Source organism: Pelecanus crispus, chromosome 12 (assembly GCF_030463565.1).
Source record: "Pelecanus crispus isolate bPelCri1 chromosome 12, bPelCri1.pri, whole genome shotgun sequence".
NCBI lineage: Eukaryota > Metazoa > Chordata > Aves > Pelecaniformes > Pelecanidae > Pelecanus > Pelecanus crispus.
In genome coordinates this window covers 29,372,982-29,394,934 of record NC_134654.1, presented here as the reverse complement: position 1 = coordinate 29,394,934, position 21,953 = coordinate 29,372,982, and the positions used below count along the sequence as shown (strand labels likewise).

General features: G+C 43.5%; 1 protein-coding gene across 1 annotated transcript in view; it reads right to left on the bottom strand.

The window, feature by feature from the left end:
* ASPSCR1 (ASPSCR1 tether for SLC2A4, UBX domain containing) overlaps positions 1-21,953 on the bottom strand; it is a 50,030-nt gene that overhangs the window by 25,633 nt on the left and 2,444 nt on the right. The window contains exons 4-8 of the mRNA XM_075719909.1: positions 18,139-18,239; positions 11,329-11,386; positions 10,433-10,506; positions 9,216-9,654; positions 330-469 (exon numbers count right to left, since the gene is read on the bottom strand). Coding sequence (XP_075576024.1) covers positions 330-469; positions 9,216-9,654; positions 10,433-10,506; positions 11,329-11,386; positions 18,139-18,239 — 812 coding nt within the window. The remainder of the gene's footprint in view (positions 1-329; positions 470-9,215; positions 9,655-10,432; positions 10,507-11,328; positions 11,387-18,138; positions 18,240-21,953) is intronic.

The window sequence follows — 21,953 nt, the reverse complement described above, 5'->3', positions numbered from 1 at the left end:
TTGTGGTTCTCAGATAAACTTATCACCACATAGGCATCACAGACACTTCATGATGTAATTTTCAACATCCACATGAAAGCATTATCCCATGCACAAACGCTCAACGGATTCACACAAAAACATGGGTTTTGTCACAGAAACATGACATAGCCCTTGAACACAAATGACATAAAGGGTAGAAACTTCCAGTGCTGATCATTAATTCATTAATTCCGCACCCAGTAACTTATCTACAACCCTCTACCCAGAGATCACAGCCAGCTATAGGTGCACTCTGCTCAACGGAAGGATATGGAGCAATCTCAGTCACCTGTAGAAAGGGAACTTGCCTCTCACTCTGCAGCTGTGCCAAACGCTTCCGTACATCATCCACTGTGACTTCAAAAAACTCATCAGGAAGTTCTTCTGGGCCAGCAGGAAGTGGTTCTAGTAGGTCTAGGTGACATACAAGTGGCTCTCGATCTACAAGCTACAGAATAAAAATGAGCTTCGATTAGTCTTAAATGCATTGCTTTGCTTATGTTATGAGGTTCCTGAAAAAAGTAAAAGGACAGCATTTGCAAACTGAAATACAATCACTAGTGTGGATTTCATGTCACTAAGATCAGACTAACAATACAGAGGTTGTCAGTGTTGTCATTTTTTATAGTTGATAGAGCCTGGGGCACAATTCCTCCTGAGAAGCAGCAGGAATCTATATTGTCAGATGAGTCGCACGCTAGCAGTTAGCTGCTCTCCACGGTCAGTATAGGAAGCCCAGGGTTATAACCTCAGCAGTCACCTAACACGAGGAGAGATGACTCCTTTCCAGGGGGTGCCTGTGGAATCTCTTCATAGAATCACAGAATCATTTAGGTCAGAAAAGACCTTTAGATCATCGAGTCCAACCAGAAACCTAACACTGCCAAGTCCACCGCTAAACCATGTCCCTAAGCACCACATCTACATGTCTTTTGAATACCTCCAGGGATGGCGACTCAACCACTTCCCTGGGCAGCCTGTTCCAATGCTTGGCTACTCTTTCAGTGAAGAAATATTTTCTAATATGCAATCCCAAATAATCACAAATAACCCAAACCTCCCCTGGTGCAACTTGAGACCACTTCCTCTCGTCCTATCACTTGTTACTTGGGAAAAAAAGAGACCAACACCCACCTCACTACACCCTCCTTTCAGGTAGTTGTAGAGGAGCGATAAGGTCTCCCCTCAGCCTCCTCTTCTCTAAACTAAACAATCCCAGTTCCCTCAGCCGCTCCTCATAAGGCCTGTGCTCCAGACCCTTCACCAGCCTTGTTGCCCTTCTTTGGACACACTCCAGCACCTCACTGTCTTTCCTTGCACTGAGGGGCCCAAAACTGGACACAGGATTCCAGGTGCGGCCTCACCAGCGCCGAGTACAGGGGGACAGTCGCCTCCCTGCTCCTGCTGGCCACACCATTCCTGACACAAGCCAGGATGCTGTTGGCCTTCTTGGCCACCTGGGCACACTGCTGGCTCATGTTCAGCCGGCTGTCGACCAACACCCCCAGGTCCTTTTCCACCGGACAACTTTCCGGCCACTCTTCCCCCAGCCTGCAGCGCTGCATGGGGTTGTTGTGACCAAAGTGCAGGACCCGGCACTTGGCCTTGTTGATCCTCATACAGTTGGCCTCGGCCCATCGGTCCAGCCTGTCCAGATCCCTCTGTAGAGTCTTCCTACCCTCCAGCAGATCAGCACTCCTGCCCAACTTGGTGTCATCTGCAAACTTACTGAGGGCGCACTCAATCCCCTCATCCAGATCATTCATAAAGATATTAAACAGAACTGGCCCCGATGCTGAGCCCTGGGGAACACCACTTGTGACCGGCCACCAGCTGCGTTTAACTCCATTCACAAGTCTTGGGCCCAGCCATCCAGCCAGATTTTTACCCAGCAAAGAGTGCGCCTGTCCAAGCCATGAGCAGCCAGTTTCTCCAGGAGAATGCTGTGGGAAACGGTGTCAAAGGCTTTACTAAAGTCTAGGTAGACAACATCCACAGCCTTTCCCTCATCCACTAAGCGGGTGACCTTGTCATAGAAGGAGATCAGGTTGGTCAAGCAGGACCTGCCTTTCAAAAACCCATGCTGGCTGGGCCTGATCCCCTGGTTGTCCTGTACACGCCATGTGATGGCACTCAGGATGAGTGCCATCTGCTCCATGACCTTCCCTGGCACCGAGGTCAGGCTGACAGGCCTGTAGTTCCCCAGATCCTCCTTCCAGCCCTTCTTGTACATGGGCGTCACATTTGCTAACCTCCAGTCAGCTGGACCTCCCGGGTTAGCCAGGACTGCTGATAAAGGATGGAAAGTGGCTTGGTGAGCCCTTCCGCCAGCTCCCTCAGCACCCTTGGGTGGATCCCATCCAGCCCCATAGACTTGTGTGTGTCTAAGTGGTGTAGCAGGTCGCTAACCATTTCCCCTTGGATTATGGGGGCTTCATTCTGCTTCCCGTCCCTGTCTTCCAGCTCAGGGGGCTGGACAGTCTGAGAACAACTGGTCTGACTATTAAAGGCTGAGGCAAAGAAGGCATTAAGTGCCTCAGCCTTCTCCTCATCCTTTGTCACTATGTTTCCCCCCACATCCAATAAAGGATGGAGATTCTCCTTACCCCTCCTTCTGTTGCTAATGTATTTATAGAAGCATTTTTTCATTGTCTTTTTATTGTGTTTTATGGCAGTAGCTAGACTAAGTTCTAAAGTTCTTAAGTTCTAAGTTCACTTACAATACAATGATATTTTGCAGCTGAACAATACTTCTAGCTAGTTACAAGCACTCAGAAATTACTCCTATCCCAAATCGATAACCTACCTCTCTCTGCTCCACTCCAAACCTCTCAGTACGTAATCACTTCCTTACCATTCTACAGGCAGCATACAACTTACACAGGTGCTATTCTTCGTACTACAGACTAAAAACTGCCCTTTTAAGTTTTTCATCTGCCATGCACTCCTGGCTAGTGTCCTATCTTCTGTTCTCTTCACTTCACATTCCCTTGCCACAGAGCCAATGGCACTAGTTCCCAAACAGGGCTCACTCCATTTCTTCTTATTCTAGAAAGCAACCCTTTGTTTTGGGGTACGGTAGTTTTTGACCTGTTGAGATCTCTGAACTGAGCCACTGCAGCATTTCATTGTATGCGTTTCAAATTTTTAACCTGGTTTCTGGTGTGCAGGAAGCTCCCTTAGACAGTGAAAATCTTTTGGCTTGCACTTACAAAGTACTTAGCACTGAAATCAGCCTTTGTTGCAGGCGGAGCAGACAGATGCGAGGGGAGCAGTTCACTGTATGCAGTAGCTGCAATAAAGGTACTTAATACACTTACTGGCAACTTTCCCTACACCCCAGCTGCTGAGGATAGGCCACTCAAGCAGCACACAGACCTCGAACAGCCAAGATACCCCTATCACCTGCACAACAGGGCACAGGCAGCCTGGCCACTCTGCTCCCCCTGCCTCCAGAGCCCAGAACTGGGAGCTGGGTATCACGATGGCAAACCTTGCAGCACAACTGTGCCCTGGCCTGTAACTGTGTTTGCAGTTATTAAAAAGACAAAACCCAACACCAAAACCCACCCCACCCCACCCCCCCCCCCCATCAGACAAACAGCATTCGCTGTCTCTGAAGGGAGAATGACATTACGTATCCCTCCCAATTTACAAAAGGTTAGATACTGGCTACTATCCCTTACATCAAAAGCAGCAGCTGTGTCAGTATGTGAATATAAACCACTACTGGAGTCAAATACATAAGAGGCAGTTACACCTATTGGCTCTTGAACAATTCAAACTTTTTAAATCATACAAAGCTTGACAGCAAACAGAATAGTGCGCTGCAGACTACAGGAGATGCAGGGGGGGAAGCAGTCCATGACTGAAGAGCCCCACGAGAACGAAAACCTTGAGAGTTAATACAGAATTTCTTTACAGCCAGCTGCCAGCCTAACACAGCTCTAGGCTCTGTGAACAAACCGGATGCCCATTTCTTCTCCCCTTATTCCCTCATATACTCTTTCCAATCCTAATTAATGCCCAAATGTCCTCCCTCCATCTGTTCCATCCATTCTCCCTTCCCCCACGCACAGGCCCCCTGGGAACAGAAGGAGTCTCCCTCAATTGTCAAAAGCGACAACACAAATTACAAGGCAATGTTCACTCTGCTTGTGGGCACTAAAGGGTAATTTGAGAAATTAAAAGAGCGAGGTTGTGTGGGTGGGACCCTTGGCTACTTTTAGAAAGTTGAGCAGGGTCAGCTCTAACTAGCGGGTGAAGGAGCCTGATTGCAGCTTTCCCGGGCTCAGGGGGAGGAATGCCCAGCACTGCAGGAGCGATCCCGAGCGTGCAGAGCCACCCTCTGGGAAAGGCCTGCTGCACAACGGTCCTATGGTAAGGGCAGGTCGATGTCAGAGGCCAGAGAATTAATCAGGCCTCCCCGATAATCAGGTATACTTCAATCTCCTCAAACAGGCGTTAAGTTTCATTTCATTCTAAACACACACATACTGAAAACAGACTTCTCCTTCTAAAAAAACCCAGAAAACAAAAGACTGAGCAGACATAGTCATGCTGTGAAGGGTGCTGGGATACGATGGAGAGAATTCCAATGTCTGCATTAGCAAATCGTAAACTTACCATTTAGTATCAGCTCTAGCAAGCACTTTACCTAATCCTAACTGGGTTAGGATTCCACAGGGAAAGCGCCAGTCACTGCCCAAACCATGGTGGTAGCTAAAGACTTCAGCCAAGACATCAGAAATCATGAGACAGCAGAAGGCAGACATATATCCCAGTCCTGAGTGTTCACCTCTCTTCCTCACTGCGTGTTCACTGCTCCAGACAACTGTACATTACAACTGTCATCCAAGCGCTGCTTTGCAGACGTCTTCATTCAAACAAATGGGTCTCCAGTGCCAACAAGGTACTGCAAGTGGGCAGTCAGGAACTTCCCCTCTAGAGCCATTCCCCAGCCTACCAGAACTACCTACATGCTGTGATACGAAACCCACTGCTTCCCAGACATGAATGTCCTATTCTGGACCTCCACCCTGCATCCAGCCAAGATGTCCCCATTTAATTCTTTGCAGGATACCTGTACTGGCCCCACACAGACACACAGTTACCTTTTAGCTCCTAAGTCTGTGAGTTTATCTGTTTCCCCAGCCAACACTGATTTCTGAGTATCTTAACTTCCAAACCAAGATACATTACTTAGCTACTACTTAATATGAAGAAACATACTCTTCTGTACAGAAGGAGCAGATTTGTGCATGTCTAACAAGACTGCAAAGATACACAGTTAGAGTAAGAATTCCGTAATACTAAATTTTCAGCTAACCCTCAATAACAGAGTGAGACCTCTGGAGAGAGCTGTAATGAGCGAGTTTTTGTGACATAATTCAGGTGGTTTGACTCAGAGTTTCTGCAACTCAATTCCAGAATTGCACAAGAGGGCCTGATAGAGAAGGGCAGCACAAGGCGTCTACTAAGTACTGCTTAGCAACCAAAAGACATCATCATTTTGCCACTGGGGATGCAAAGACTGCCACATCATAATAATATCATAGTATCTCTTCTACCATGTATTTAACACCCCGTGGAAACAACCATACATCTCGCCTCCTTACAGACATAGGAAACACTCTTCAGAGAGAAAGAAGCATCCATTCCTGTTGCTCTACCAATTCTCTCTTTCCCCAGAGTCCAGCCATCATCCTGTTCCTCCTTCTTCATCCGTTACCATTTGCTCACTTCAGTATTCCAATTAGACACCTCTAAATCTGAGTACTCTCAACAAAGCCTTATTTTAATGTGTCACCAACAATTCTAAAGATCAGACAGAATCCAAAAACTACCTTCCCAGGACGATTTACAAAAAGGAGGCTACCAGGTACACCAACTCGCTTCCCAGTCCACTACACATCTCGTGTTTTCTGCAACCGTGACAAAAGGTAACCGTCTCCTGTAACAATAAATGGCCACCATATGGCAGCTTCTACCTTCCGTTACGTAACTCTGGAGGAAAGCAAGCCGTGCATTTTGCTGTCATATTTCTGTCAGCAATACCTTTCAGGAGCCAAAGATGCTGCATTACGGTTTGTCACCTTCATTCTTCAAAGTCTCTACCTCTACTACCAAAGCTGAGATGTTAGGCACTTTTCACCAGTAGGCTGAAGCCATCTATTCACAGCAGTGTCTGCCAGGCAGCCTACGTAACTGCACCTACGTGATAAAGCCAGGTGTCAGGAAGAATGCAGTTCACTCTATGGTCACCACCCCCGCACCTAAGTAAGCAGGTAAGCTGAGGAAAACTCACTTCATTTTAAGTGAAGTAGTGGCTATTGTGCTTTCCACAGCAGCAAGCTCTCCCTGGAGACCCACCTCCTCCCCACCACCTCAGGAAGCTCTAATCTCATGGGGAATCTGGTGTAAAGTTACCTTCTAATAATTAATGTTCTGACATCAAAGTCAGCATGCAGCTGTCTGTAAACCATCTTTAGCCCAAGAAACGAAGGGACGCCGGCACAGATTTTATCCAGCCTCTCTCTTCAGCTTCAAAAACCACACACAGGCAAAGCATTAATGGGAAGATTCTTTTACAAAAATGGACCTTTGATGTTTAAAAATAATTTGTTTTGTTTTGGTTTTTTTCCTCAGGACTGAAAAGGGACAAAAAGCAGATGCCATGTGGCTAGCCCTGCTCTGCTGTTGCAGCTGAGAGCAAGGAGAGTGGAGGATGGCAGGAATGGAGGAGGGAACAAAATGTAATCAATCAGCAGCAAAAGCACCAGAGATCAAAGGGCTTGAAAGCAGCAGTCAAAATCACATGCTGTTTAACACAAGGGCAGAACCCCCCCAACAGAATCTGCAGCTGCTTCCAAAGCTGCTTTCAAACTGGAAGGGAGTCTGGCTCCAGAAGTGCCTCTGAGTGGTTTGAACTGGACTGCAATTCTGAGAAAGATGCCGGATCATGAGAGTCCTTAGGCCACCGCTGTTCAGCTCTGCGTCCAACAACACGACTTCACATTAAGCTGTAGCCAGTAAAATGACAGAATGAGTTCTGTCTCTCCGGCCAGAGTACGGAATAGTGCGGACAACAGGACTGGTGAAGAATACCACCACAAACCCTCACACTTCTTCCTTCCTTCCTTTTCAGACACAACTGAAACTCCTTCTTTTCCAAACCCCTCATAGGTGAGGGTGTGATTGAAGTAAGCAACACATTAGACTGGACAAATCACCCAGCCTACTGTTTAGTTCTCCATGCTCAGGGTCTGTTCCAAAACGTTAAATAACACTGATTAGAAGGACCCAAACATGTTTCTAATATACTGAAATATTCACCACTGGGTTGGCAAGGCCTCTTTCTGCTACATTTGTAACTGGTCCAGAGTCCTTCCAGGGTCTGGCTTCTGCTCCTGAACAATTCAGAAAGTCATCTAGAATGGACTGCAACCACAAAGAAGTCAACAAAGGTAGAATCTCTACATCAACTTGAGAACATACACGTAGTCTTGCTAAATTCCCCCTGGATCAAGCTCCCTTTGAATCTCATCAGGCACCCTTCCTTTCTACTTACGGCTTTCCATTGTTTAATCCCATGGCTGGATCAGAACCAGAGATAAACACAAAACTCCAACTCTAGGAGGTACTGAAGAGTGGGAAACAACGAAGGGGATCGCTGAACACTAAAGCCAGCCCTAGTGATGATGTGTGCCGTGAAGGGGCAAGGGAAAGAGCCACTCACAGAGAATACAGGATGTGAAACTCCCAATGCTCAATAATGTGCAGTTATGAATTTAATGCCTCCTGTACTTAATTTTACACTACTTGCCAGACATATCCAACCTTGCTGAAGGCATTCAATTCCATACAGCTGCTCTATGGAAAGCACCCTTAACACCATTCAAAGGCCATCCTGTGATGGCATCACAGCACTCTTGAGCCATCAGTTCTGGTATCTCTACATGGGCTAAAGCATTTTTAATTTTAACCAATAGAGTTTTACTTCAGAGACACCAACAACAATGAGAGACGTGTAATTTGTCTTTCTGGGAAAAGGGTTAGAGAGAAGCGGGCTTTACTTTAAGAAGCAGGATATTTTAGAGCAAGACAGAAGACACTTTTATATGCAAGCAGAAATAGAGAAGGAAAAGGATGGAAGGTTTCTGCTTCATCTGCAATACTAAGAAAATTAAAACTCACAGAAGGGATGGGACTAGACTGAAAGGAAGAGGTCCAGACCTGGTTTTTTCAAATATCAAACTCTTGGCAAGAAAGACACAACTGTAGCTGAAAAATTCCTTTCATATATCCTTTCCTATATTCTTACCCCTTACATTCTACCGCGCATGTCTCAGAAAGAGTTAAACTGTAAGTCAGAGTGACCAGAGGCAGAAGGAACTCTGAGGAAGCAGATGTTAACAACAACCAGCATGGGATACTGCTTTTACGATAGCTTTACTATGGAGTTCCACGTTCCACAGAAAGGCTCAGACAAGGATTTGAGCACACCTTACAACCTAAGAGTTAGAAACTGACCGTCTTCTCAGATCTTGGAAGTCACAGGATCGAGTTGCAACAAACCTATTAAGACTGCTTCTGCTCCTAGGATAACCCTACAACAAGCTAGAAAAGTTATCCCTTTCCATATGTAAAACTCTACCAAGCTTGTATCTCCCAGATCACACAGAAGGTCAGCCAGTCACAACAAGCAGCAAGCACCTTCGGGGCATTATAAAACACAAGTCTGACCAAACTCTGTTCCTGCTCATCTTTAGCAAAGCTACACAGCAGACAGCAATTTTTAAAAGAAGGACAAATACTCAGGGCTCAGGTGACAAAGTGGACATTTGTTAATGAAATTTGCATGGAATTTGAGGCTCTTCTGGACTGTGCTTTTAATGCACTTGTGTTGCCTTCATTAGAACCATTCATCAAGGATACCTCAAGGTTCCAAGCTTTGCTTGCCTCTGGACAGCAAAATTCTTAAATTCCCATCCTTCATATTTCCTATAGGAAACTGTCCAAAATGCAACACTTCCTTACTGAACTCTTGGCAGAACTGTATGTCACCAAGGCACCTAACCCTCTACTATGGGGAAAAAAGTCTTAAATATGGAAACATCTTTTTCCTTGTAGGAGCTCAGCCTCAGGCAAGGCAGGATAAAAAAAGCCCTCACTGCAAACAAATTTTCCCTTACCTGTTCTTGCTCCTTTTGCAGTTCTTGGCTGTTCTTAGACTTCTTTGGCTTAGAAGGGCCTCCAGGGCTGGAAAAAGTTGTTGGCAGCTTTGAAGATGGTGTATCTAACCCAAGAGATGATACAGCTACAGAAGAGTCCCCCAGACGTTGTCCATCTCCAAAAAAAGGGACAAATGGGGCAGACTCGGGCTCTGAGGAAGGCCACGGCTCCTCCAAGCTGGCATGAGATTCTCTAATCGAGTCTTGCTTGTCTGTGCAGCTGTTTAAAGACATGGCCACATCCCTGTGGTCCAAGTCCTTTGGGAATGTGTTTGCTTGAGGTAAGGGCACATCCACTGCTCCTTCAATAGAGCCTGGCCTCACTGTCAGCTCATTACACTGCACCGTGGCATTGACAGCTTCCTCCCGACCAGATGAACTGCGTTTCTTCATGACAACTCTTAAAGAAGACACCAAAAGGAATAAAAACAAAATCATTTATCCTAACAGTACTGCCCTCCCCATTCTCGATGTGACCATGACACAAAGAAGACAGCTAGACTCAAATATACCCCTAATTTAATGATCTGCTTCTTCCAGACACCCACAAAGAACAAGCTCCAGTTGCTCTGAAGTTAGGGGTGGGGGGTCAGGGGTTTGTGCAAAAAAAACAGAACAGGAACTGCCCACTCCACAGGAAAAAAACTGCCTTCCAGGAAAAAACAGCAGTCAGTTGTAAAGCACAGCTTCTAATCACTCCTGCCTTCTGTATATACTGCAAAGAACTGGCTAGAAGATCACAGAAAGGCTGCCATTGTCCCCCACCTCACCCTCCCAGTCAGTCAGCAGGAGGCACTGCAGGGATTGGGAGTTTAATGCCCGAAATCCAAAGCAGGGAAGAATGAAGTGGTAGATGATTGTCCTCTGAGAGAGACTTTTAACTTTGAATTGTCTGTTTCACTCACAGGGAAAAAAAAAAAAAAAAAAAAAAAAAAAAAAGAAGCAAACAAGCCCCTTTAATCTGCACATGACTGGTCAGTGCCAGCATCTGCAGCTGTGGGACGCACATCTGGGCAGCAGTTTCAGATAAACAGGCAAATGCAATAATTACTGAGTGGCGCGATGTTTGTCTTTGTGAACTTTTTTCGTGCTTTTTTTTTTTTTTTATTTGAAACAAAACAAATTCACCACCAGAGTGGAAAGAAAAAATGAAAAACTCAAGTTTTGCTCCTCCCAACCTGATGATGGCACTGCCTCCAGTCAGGCCAAGTGACTTCAGTGTTGTCTTCTCTAGGGCATCTTTTCCTGTTATCTGCAACAAAAACAGAGGAAAGTAATTATGGCAACTGCCTACCTGGGAGAACATTTAAAGTGCTCTTTCTAGAAGGAAGCCTGTATCAAAGCAAACACCACACAGCACCAGAAACAGCTCAAAACGCACTCTTTCTGCAGTTGGAAATGAGACCTGAATCCATCTGTATTCACCTGCACTGCTTTACCAAATTCACTGCTTATTAAATGATCTCAAGAGAAGATGACCTACATATATTTCCATCCCATATACACATCCAAATCTGACCCAACCTCAGCAAAGCATTATTGTCATGTCAGAAGTCAAATCACAGGCAACATCTCAGAGATGAAAGATAGCCGATTTCATTACATACACCTCCCATCTGCTTGTAATGACCTCTTCCAGAATAAAGATGATCGGTCCACAGAGGTCAGTGGGAAGTGGAGGGGACAGCTAGGGAGAACAAATTCTGTAATACGCACATACAAAATATTAAACAAAACATTAATAGCAAAAGATCAAAACACAGAGAAAAGCAAATATTTATTAAAATTAAACCACTGTTTTGACTTGAGCTTTAAAAGAAGTTGGAAAGAAAAACACAAACAGGTCATTGAGCTCATTTTATGGGCTCAGAGGTCTGAACGGCCCAGGGTTACGTTCCAAGAGAGCTTTTTTCCACACAGACACGTCATGCTTTGAAAAGACCAACATTTTTCTACTTCCCCTCTCAAGAAAGTTCAAAAGAAACACTTTCCAGGTTGGAAAGCAGACCTGAGTTTTTCTTATTTTTTAGGGACAGAAGGACAAGAGACAGTTAAGACAACTTTGCTGACTTACCTCATCTCGCATGTAAATACAGACTGGAGAGAATTCACCATGCTGTTCCATAAACTCCCTGCAATAAAGAGCAAAATACTGAACCATCTGTAGAACAGTCTATCCCCTCCAAAACCAATGTAGAGCAACAGTAAGAAGTGAAATTAGCTAGCAACACTCTCTTCCATGTCCTCCAGCAACACGCATTACACAGTTCACAGAGTCAGTATTAGACATTAGGTAAGGAATTTGCTCCAATGCATTCACTGTTCCTTAAACACAGCCTGGAAAGTTTAAAAACAAAGGAGAAATAATTGAAGTTAATTCTCAAATTAGTCGATCTTACTAGATAAATTTGAGCACATAATTCTTCATGTGCCTCAGTACCCGATCTGGAACATGACTTAATAATACTTGCTCTTTCTAATCCCTTATCTAAGTTAAGTAGTTTATTACAGTTTAGACTGTACTTTCCTTGGGGACAGGTCAGTTTCTTTTCATGTATGCATAGCAACAAACAGAACAAAATACTGCTCTAAAGCAAATAATCTGAGGACAAAGAATTTGCCTGTCTTAGTATCAGACAGTTACAAAAAAAGAAAAAAAGAAACAGCAGAAGCTTGCGGATTCTGGAGATGAGGCACAAAACGAAGCCAAATGAAAGGCTGCCACAGTAGACAAAGTGAATATAACCAGCATTTAAGCATTTCAGTGAGGTAGGACACATATTAGCAATGATGCAAACTGCTGACAGGCCATCTGCAGAGGAAGACATGAGTGAAGAACTCTTAGCATAGAGAAGGGGAAAAAACAGTAAGATGCTGCTCTCAACAAAATGCTACTCTTCCTATTTTCCTCTAGATAAGCAATTCTGAGGCATTCAAGTAGAAGAGAAGCTTTATTACATATTCACTTGATCAAACACAGAAGATGGACAGGGAAAAGACAATCACTCCCTGTGACAGCAAGTCTCAGTTCTCATCCATCCGAAATCATGCAATTTCAAAAGGGAGCACATGTGGAAAACCCTACAACAGGGTGTTCTTAATGGAAAAAAGAAAACGGGCTAACACTTTTAGCAAGGAAACCACAGATGCCTGTAGAAAAGTAAAAAGCCTTAAAGAATTAACCAGTACGTTACACTGAAGCACTGAAATCAGTGAGAGAATTAGATTCAACAGTAGAAGAAACTCTCTCTCATGTTGGTCTCCCCTTCAGCAAAAGTGAAACTCATGCTGAAATCAGCTGAGGATGTGGTAAAACATGAAATTAAGGAGAAGAATAGTTTGCTTCTCTCCTGCAAGCACACCAATGGCAAAAGGTGACCATGAGAACACTGCTCATGCTGAGACAGCAGTGGTATGGAAAGATAGCTGGCTGAATTCTCACAAGGATTTTTTTCAGAAGTTTTAGATTCAAAAGTTTCAGCCTAACTTAGCATGGGAAACTACAAAACAAAAGGTGAGAAAGTTGCCCCATCAACACAATGAGAACTCTAAGAAAAGGATGTCAGTGGTCAAGGCTGGATTTATTCTGACTTTTCCTGGAAAGGAGTTTAATGAACAGAGTTCCACTACTTAAGACATTCCGCCTTCAGCATCATGTAATTTAAACATACGTATTTTAGGATACACAAAGTTATCTCCAGAGTTTATGTACGAAAAGGATCCCTTAAGTAATATTCAAAATCCATTCAGTCAACCGAGCGTCTAATTCTGAAGTGACTATGTGCATTACATAGCATGCCTGTACTGCGACCACACTGATTACCACTGTTAGAAAGGCTCCTACTTCATAGCTGGTAAGCCCACAAATAGGCATGCAATAAACCCAACCATTATGGAAAGACCACGTTAAGCCAGGAATAACATTTTCTGTTCAGGTAAGAAGGAAAGAAAATAACCCTTAGCACTTTAGCAATCTGCTTGCACAGCAGAAGACGAGAGTCTGCATACCCAAATGCGTCTTACTGCTTTCAACGCAGCAGTTCCAATAATCTTAAGTATCATCAAAACGTTCAAAGTTACTTAACAACAATAGCTTTGCTAGTATTATCTTATGTAGTCTCTCTATTATGTCCAAAACACGTCACAGATGAGCAGCTCAGAAGAATATATATACAATCAATGTCTTGCACGGTATTTGAACATGAATCTATTTAGCCCAGCACAAAGTGACAAAACAAACTGAATGGGGAAGGAGTCAACCAGCCTACAGAATAGAAAATGAAGGGAAATAGCCATTAAGTTCTGGGAAATTTCATCAAGGACATTTACATTTAGACTCAAAACTCAGCTTCAATGAAATGTAAGTGAAATAGCTGGAACCAGAAGTCACTCAGGATTGAGAGAGACAGCTGGAAAATTATGATACTCAATCCTTGAGTAATCCTCAAGAGCAAGAGCACATCAAGGAGTTCTAGCTGGAGGATGTCAGGGAGCAAACCTGTTAAGCACAGACCAGAATTGAGGCTTCTGTTTGGTTTAATTGTAGCAGTCTATCTCCCGTCTTGATCTAAATGTTAAAACTTAAGCCCTTCTAAATAAAGCATGCCACAGCATGGTGATATGGGACAAGGTGAGTCACAATGAAACTGAGAAGCTCCACTCACTAGAGTTAGCGAATTCAAACAGAGTAACCTGTAAAACCAGTCTTGAGGGTCTGGTCTGGCTTAGAGAAGTCAGGGGCTGAGAACTGCTTCAGACCAGCTGCAAGAGGTCACAAGGGGCTTACAGTCCTGAGGTACCATTCTCCCAGCCACCGCACCAAATCCTGTTGTGCAGAAAGTGACAGGCACACCCAGAGCATCCAAACTATTTACATTTAAGCTTCAGATTATGAAACACAGTTAACTTTCTAACTCAAAATGAACAAGCAAAACAACACTAGAATAGGTCTGTCACCATTTGCGGTTCTGCCATTAGTTATTCTCTGTCAAGGACAGAAAGCCATACACAGTGCTCTGCAGGAATCAAGAGGTTAAGTTCCTAATTTAGAATGAGCACAATCTTGTGATTCAAGACCCAGGTTCCGACCTCCCTCGCTCCTTTTGCAGCAGTAACTGAGGAAGTTCCAAAGGCCAGTGCTTGATGAGGAACGGCAGAAAAAAATCTTGTCTCTTGATTGGAAGATTGAAACAAAACAGCACCTAAGAGACTACCTTTAGCACACCATAGCAGGCTATGTGTGCTCCAACTTTTCCAGACAACCCAGGAGAGCTAGTCATCCCTACCTTATTTTCAATGGATTTTGCTTCCAATCAGGATCAGCTGTATCCCTACAGGAATCCTCGATAAAGTGCACAAAAGATAAAGGACTGCTGAGACACGGAGGAAACAGTACAGAATCACATAAAAAGGCAGCCAAAACAGCCAAGAGGAATAAAAGCTTGAACCTCAAGTTGCCTGTCTACCAGGAAAGGTGGGTGATCACTGTGTAGGAGGAGAGAAGCCAAGGCACAATGTCTCGGGTGGAAGTCCTCACCACACATACCCGTAAGAGAGCAAACCAATTCGACTTACAAAACCTAGTTTCATTCACCTTTCCAAAACTGCCTTCCACTTCAATCCAAGCAACTCTTTGGATTGAAGAGCCTTCTAAAAACGTATGGAAAATATCTGAACTTAATGAGTGACACCACAGAAGTAGCAAAGAGTCACAGTCATTGTCAAAACTGTCTTCAAGCATCCAGACTGCAATCACTTCTATGTAAAACAGTCTACAAAGCTGCTGAAGCTGCCAGACAGGCAAGAGTGGGAGATAGAAAAGCAACAGTTCTCCCAGGCCTAGCGCTAAAAGGGTATACAACGCTTGTGCCCTCAACCAGTCTCTGCAGAACAGACTCCAAGGAAAGATCCCCCAGAGACTTATTTTTGCATAACTCTTGGAAGCCAGCAGGCTCCTCCTCCAGCTGCTGTTAATCCATTACATGCATTCACTGAGGCAAGCACACACATCAAACACACTGTCATTTCTTTGATGTGCTGTTCCTCAGAAGGGGAACGGCAAGCAGATTAGATTCCTTCATGTAGTGATCTGACAGGGCCTGTAAACATCTTGTGCAAGGACCGCCGCACGCTGAGAGGAGGAGCAGCCTTACAATAGCTTCCAGACCTTCTTCAGACCCAATTAGCCAACATGGACGCTGGAAACCCGGGGGAAATTCCAGTGGATTTAGAATACTTCCCCTCACGCACTTAGAGCAGCTGAGCATTCCAGGAAAACATCTCCAGTTGGAAAGTCAAGGGAAGGATTCAGCAAAAGTCAACAACTAGCTGACTAGTTAGTCAGCTGAGTCAATACACACTGAAAAGCAGCACAGCCCATGAAATCTGTATGGATGGCTATAGATCCAGCTTGTTTTGTGATTAAGTCACACACAGCATCTCTGCTGCTTGTTGAACTTAATCAAAAGTTTGCAGAGTCCATCCAAACATCTGAGCTCAGCTTCCAGAGGGCAGAAAAGAACAGCTGTGTCTTATGAACTGAAGTTAATAATGCTTAGCACACTGTAGCAGTTAGAATCTTAAAAAGAGCAGCATGTACATTAAATATTAGTATTACAATAACCTGTAACAAATAAAACCACTCCAAAGGAGCAAAATTATATAAAAAGCTCAAAATTTAAACCAAAGAAATAACCAACTAATGTGCAAGAAAGCCACACAAAGGCTATTTGTCACTGTCCATAATTACCACCCTCATCAGTCTACCAGTTCCCAAACTGCAACAGGCACTCTTCTCCTCCCAGAGGGCACAAAGTATGTGGTAAGGTACGAGAGGGGCCTTAAAACATCCAAGAAAATGATACCTGGCTTTTCTTGCCTACCTCCTTCCTCGATCAAAAGAAAGTAATTCTTTTCTCTCTAGCATTTACATGAAGACTGTCCCTTTTGACTTAAGAGTAAATGCCACAGCATAGACTTGGTCCCTGACCATTAAAGATGAAAAGAGAATGGTAAGTAAGAGTCATTTATATCACTTCAGAGTCACTAGGCTACCTGAAGCATTTCCTCGAACTGTGGTTTGATGATACAAAACGTTGAGTAGAAAAACTGACACACACCACTCCTACCCATCTGCTGCTTCCTCCTTTTGGATCCTTGTTTCCAGACATGCTACACTTCTTGTCATAGCTGCCTATGAGAGACAACCCTTAACTGGGTTAGGAAACTTATCTACCTGAAAGATAATGTGGGGAAAATACTATTTTTCAGCTGAATCAGACACCTAAGCTAATTCCCCATAAAGCTGCACAAACAGTATGAGGGGAGTCAGACAGGAGGGCAGGAAGTGAGCAGTAACTGTTCAGTCCTCTACTGCTACACAGAAGATGCCCCCGATCCAAACTCCCTCCCTTGGGCCAACACTAGTCACTCCTTTGATCTTGTTATGGGCCAGTCAGGAAGCTAAGCCAGCAGAAAACTAACAGCACATCATTGGGAGGCTGGAAGAATTAGTTCCTTACCTTGCAAACAGCTCCAGAGCAACTCCAGTCACACAATTCAACTGTGCAGCCCTGACTTAATGACATAATGTCAGCCGGTTCAACCCCAGAACCACACTGCTTAGGCTATTTCAATTGCAGTGTAGAACAAGCAACTTGAAACTTCAGTTAATTTACACTACTACATGTTAGTCTAGTACTAACGCATACCCGTAACCAGTCTTACTACTATGGCTCAGCTAACAGGTGACAATCCATTCATTTTGCATCCTGTAACTGTACCCTGAAAGGTTGGGCTTATCTGAATGCTACCGCACCATCACCGTTACTACTGACTACTCATTTCATAGCTTTTCTAGTAGCACAGCCTTGGGAGACTTTAAAAGTTTTGACACAGAAAGCTACTGTCTCTTTAGATGAGTATTTAATTGTTTTGAGAAATTTAACAAAAATAGTTCCAATTTGCACAATACCATAGCACAGCATCTGTAGAGATAAGCAAGAGATTCAAATGCAACAGAGCAACTAGCAGAAGATAAGGAATGTAAGAGGAAAAGCAAGCTAGAAATACAGGGTCTGAAGAAAACATTTTATCAAGAGAAAGGTAAAGCCAACTACAACAGAAAAAAATTAAATTTGGAAATTCTATTCAGAATAGAATGGCTGTCACGGCTTCAAGGCTTCATTGACAAAAATAAAAGAACTGTCTTTGGAGAAAAGTTTATTAGCTTGACATTTCAAGACAATGCAGTATTAAGTCAAAACTAAAGTCAAAAGAAAGCACTGAATGTAGACTGGACTCTAATAAGATTTCTAACCCATGTATATATTCAATAAATGTAGGACCAGAAATTCTTCCATTTAAACAGGTGCTAATCAGTCTTTTGAAGATTCCACATTAGCCTGCTGAGAGCTCCAGATTTCCTTGAAGAACTTGCACAACAGCAAGCCTCAAAAGCAATAGCAACCTGCTTAACAAACAACCTCCTCCACCACATGGAACTACAGCACAGAAATACTGGTGATCAAGATAATCTAGGCTACCATCTCGACTCTGGCAGCAACTCGACTTCAAAAAAGTTTGTGTAAATTGCAGGTGCGGCAATATATCCAGTTATAGTTTCTCCCTACCCTTAGATGTTTGTTACCAGTTTATGCCCTGAACCAGGAGTGCTACTCCAGGATTAAAAAATAATAATGAAACTATGGAGTGTCAAATCTGAAAGAGCAAGGAAAAGGCAAACATCTGTGTTGTAAAGGAAAAACCACAGTCAAATAAATGCAAATTCTACAAATCCGCAGAATTTAGCTGGATCACCATAACAACAACTAGCTAGTCATGCAGACGTCCAGCCAAACAAGTATTTTCTCACTGCGTTGCTCACCTGATCTTTGCAAAATGGGTGAGAAGTTCCCACAAAGTCTGTTGACAGAGAAAGGTGTCTTGTAAACGGGAGCCATCATCTAACTGTAATGCGATCCGAACCTATAGGAAAAATACACTGAATTAATCTGAAAATTGAATGAAAACTTTTTTCAATATTTCAATGATCTCTAGAACCTGCTATCCAAAAAAAACATGACTTCCTTCTAAACACTTCCTGCAAAGGATTACATTAGTTAAAAATGCAGAGGAGTATTCAAATTATTATTATTATTTCAGAAGTTAATATTTAGAATAGTTCTATTCTGCTATGAATATGAGTATTATATATGAGGCTCTTATGAGAGACAGTGTCAAAGACCTTACTGAAGTCCAGGTAGACAATATCCACTGCTCTCCCGTCACCTACCAGGCCGGTCATTTTACCACAGAAGCTTATCAAGTTGGTCAAGCATGACTTCCCCTTGTTGAATCCATGCTGGCTACTCCTGATGATCTTCCTGTCATTCACATGCCTGGAAATGGTTTGCAGGATGAGCTGCTCCATTACCTTCCCAGGGATCGAGGTGAGGCTGGCTCACCTGTAGTGCCCTGTGTCCTCCTCCTTGCCCTTCTTGAAGACAGGAGTGACATTTGCTTTCCTCCAGTCTTCAGGCACTCCTCTCGATCACCATGATCGATCAAAGACTATCACAGCCTTGCAGAGACATCTGCCAGCTCCCTCATCATTCATGGATGCATCCCATCGGGGCCCACGGACTTATGTGTGTTCAGTTAGCTCAAGTATTCCCGGACCAGATCCTCTTCCACCAAGGTTACATCTCCCTTGCTCCAGCCTTTCCCCCTAGTCTCTGGGAGCTGGGATTCCTGAAGGCCGGTTTTCCTAGTAAAGACTGAGGCAAAGAAGACATTCAGTCTTCTCCATGTCCTACGTAACCAGGTCCCCTGCCTTGTTGAGCAATGGGTCCACATTTTCCCTAGCCTTCCTTTTGTCACCTACGTACTTGAAGAAGCCCTTCTTGTTGTCTTTGATGTCCCTGGCCAGATTCATTTCCAGTTGGGCTTAAGCTTTCCTAGCTTCATCCCTGGATGCTCGGACAAGGTCTCTCTCTTCCTCCCAGGCTACCTATCCTTGCTTTCACTCTCTGTATGCTTCCTTTTTGTATTTGAGTTTCGCCAGGAGCTCCTTGTTCATCCATGCAGGCCTCCTGGCATTTCTGCCTGACTCCCTGTTTGTTGGAATGGACCACTCTCAAGCGTGGAGGAGGCGATCCCTGAATACCAACCAGCTTTCTTAGGCCCCTCTTCCCTGCCATATCCAGAACTGAAACATATTCAGACAAAGGCCAATGCAAGCATCCCAAATAATGTGTCATCATGAGCAATTGAGATGTTCTGTTTTACACTAGATGAAACTTTACAGCAAGGGTCTTCGCAGCTATATAAAATGAATTCCAATAACCCAGACAGGATTGATGCAGCTGCATGAACTAAAACACCAGCCCAGAGCTCTGTTGACTTAAGCACTGATTTGCAGAACAACCTCCCTGAGACAGAACAAACAGTATACTTGTTCATCCACACAGAGAAACAATGAACACGGTTCAAATCTACCTTTGAGTTATTGAAGACCTAACCAACTATTATCAGTCCAAAGAGACTACATGTGTAACTTGCAACTCACTAATGCTTCCTAAACAGAAAATGTTGACATACAATTTAAGAGTGAATTAATCAAAAATCTCAAAGATAATTCTGGATGTTCAGTTATCAAGTTCTTAAACACCTGCAGAAAAAGGCAAAGGACAGCTAGCTGCCTATTCTAACAGGTCTTCTCCAACCTGGAATGTGAACATTCAATGTTCATTAGCAGGTGCTCATGCAGATCCTACATATTCCTCAGAGAATTGCTACCAAGAAAAAAAAAAAAAAAAAAGAAATCCAAGGCATTTCTAAAATGAACACAGAGGACAGTCCTGAAGAATGTCAGTCTCCTGATGGTCCCAAGGGAAAAATCCAGCAGCTGACCAAGAGATGGAGAATGGCAGGTGTTATCTTTACCTTTTAGAGAACATTCAGCCTTCTTTTTCAAAACGTGTAACACTTAAGTTTTCCCAATTAGCTCACCTGTCTAAAGGAAAGTTAAAAAAAAAAGTCCCTATTAGAGAGCATGTAGCATCTCTAGTCAGCTATGGTTTTCTGAAGTCCACAGAAATTGGCCTTATTCAAAAGTCTGAGAAGAACATAAGCCTAGGACATCAACAGAAGCTTCTTTCATTCTGTGTTTTCATGTGTCCCTACCAACAATCTCAGTGCATCCTCTCTCTCTCTGTGGGAGCATGCGTGCGAGCATGGAAGGGCATAGAGAGATAGGAAAAAATAAACACCACACACTCCGGCACTCTACTGTGATTTCCATGGAGGAAGGTGTTTGTCATCTGCCTCGGCTCCTACCAGTCCTTGCAGGACTGCAAATTGTGATCTGCTGCAGACAGGAATTTTTCTACATAAAGGAAACAGTGGCATCATCAACAACTAGCCAACAGAACTACGTCGTTTCATCCCACCACTAACACAACTTCCTGGTTTCTCCTATGCTGGAGACTCAGCTACAGCAGAGTGATGACAGCTGACCTCACCATTCTATAAGAATCCAGCACAAAAATTCAGACTACCAGTTGCATCAGTTTTTGGGCAACAGTTCAAAGCTAAGCACGTCACAAATGTCATATTCGGTGAATTAGAAAAGTCTTTTAAAAATCCCAGGCTCTATATAATAGAGACACCAGTGCCAATTATCTTCTAAGTTTACAAACATATAAACAAAAGGCTAACAACTTTAACACTAGAACTGTACTGATGGTACCCCTAGATCACCTGCCCTCACAAGGGGAATTTGTTCAATTTTTCACTAAAGAACTGTCTTATAGGAATCAATAATTTTCACATGCAAAGGCAAATCCAAAAGCATTCTATTTTAAAAATATCAGATTTGCCGAACAAATTCGTGATTTATCAAAACCTCTATTCTGTCTCTATAGCTAACTGCTGCCAATGCAGCACAGGAAAGCACACCTAGTTCCGTGCACATTATCTCAATAAAAGATTCAATAACAAAAGGCACAGAAGCAAATTCATCCCAACATTACTGCAGCCGGCCTGCACAATTGAGTCTGCATCTCAACGGCTACTACATTAGGGCATAATGCCAGTGTCAGTTCTGGTCACAGAGTTATCCAGCTGTTTTAAACTTCCTACAGTATTTGACACTAGTTCCCTGTGGCAGGTAATTCTTTTGGTCAATTGTATTTTGTACAAAGTATTTTCTTATACTGTCTGTAAAATTCTTCCAAGTGAAATCTGTGTTCTTAGTTCATGGGGCAGCAACTCCGTTTAGACTGCACCCTTCGCAAGCATATTTGCTGTAACTTCTCAACTCCATAAAACAGCAACGAGCACTCCAAGGGAAGCCTCACTTCTGTAGATCCTTCTGTTGAAATACAACTAAACAGTAACAACTTAAACTTTCATTAGCTCTTCTCTTTCGTGATCTAAAGTAGCGATTCCGTGCTATAACCCCTCTCCTACAGTACACAGTCTTTCTCACCCTTTCCGATATGCTACACATATCTTCTTGAGCAGGGGGAAGCACTGTTTTCCTTCAGTACAATACCTCCCAAACTGGATGCAAATGTCAGATAGTGTCATCACTGTACCATTTTAGTAGAAACACTTTCCTCCGGAAGATGAACTCCATGCCATCACAACTTTTTTAAATTGAAAATTTTAAGCAGAAGCTACCAGCTTGTGGTATTT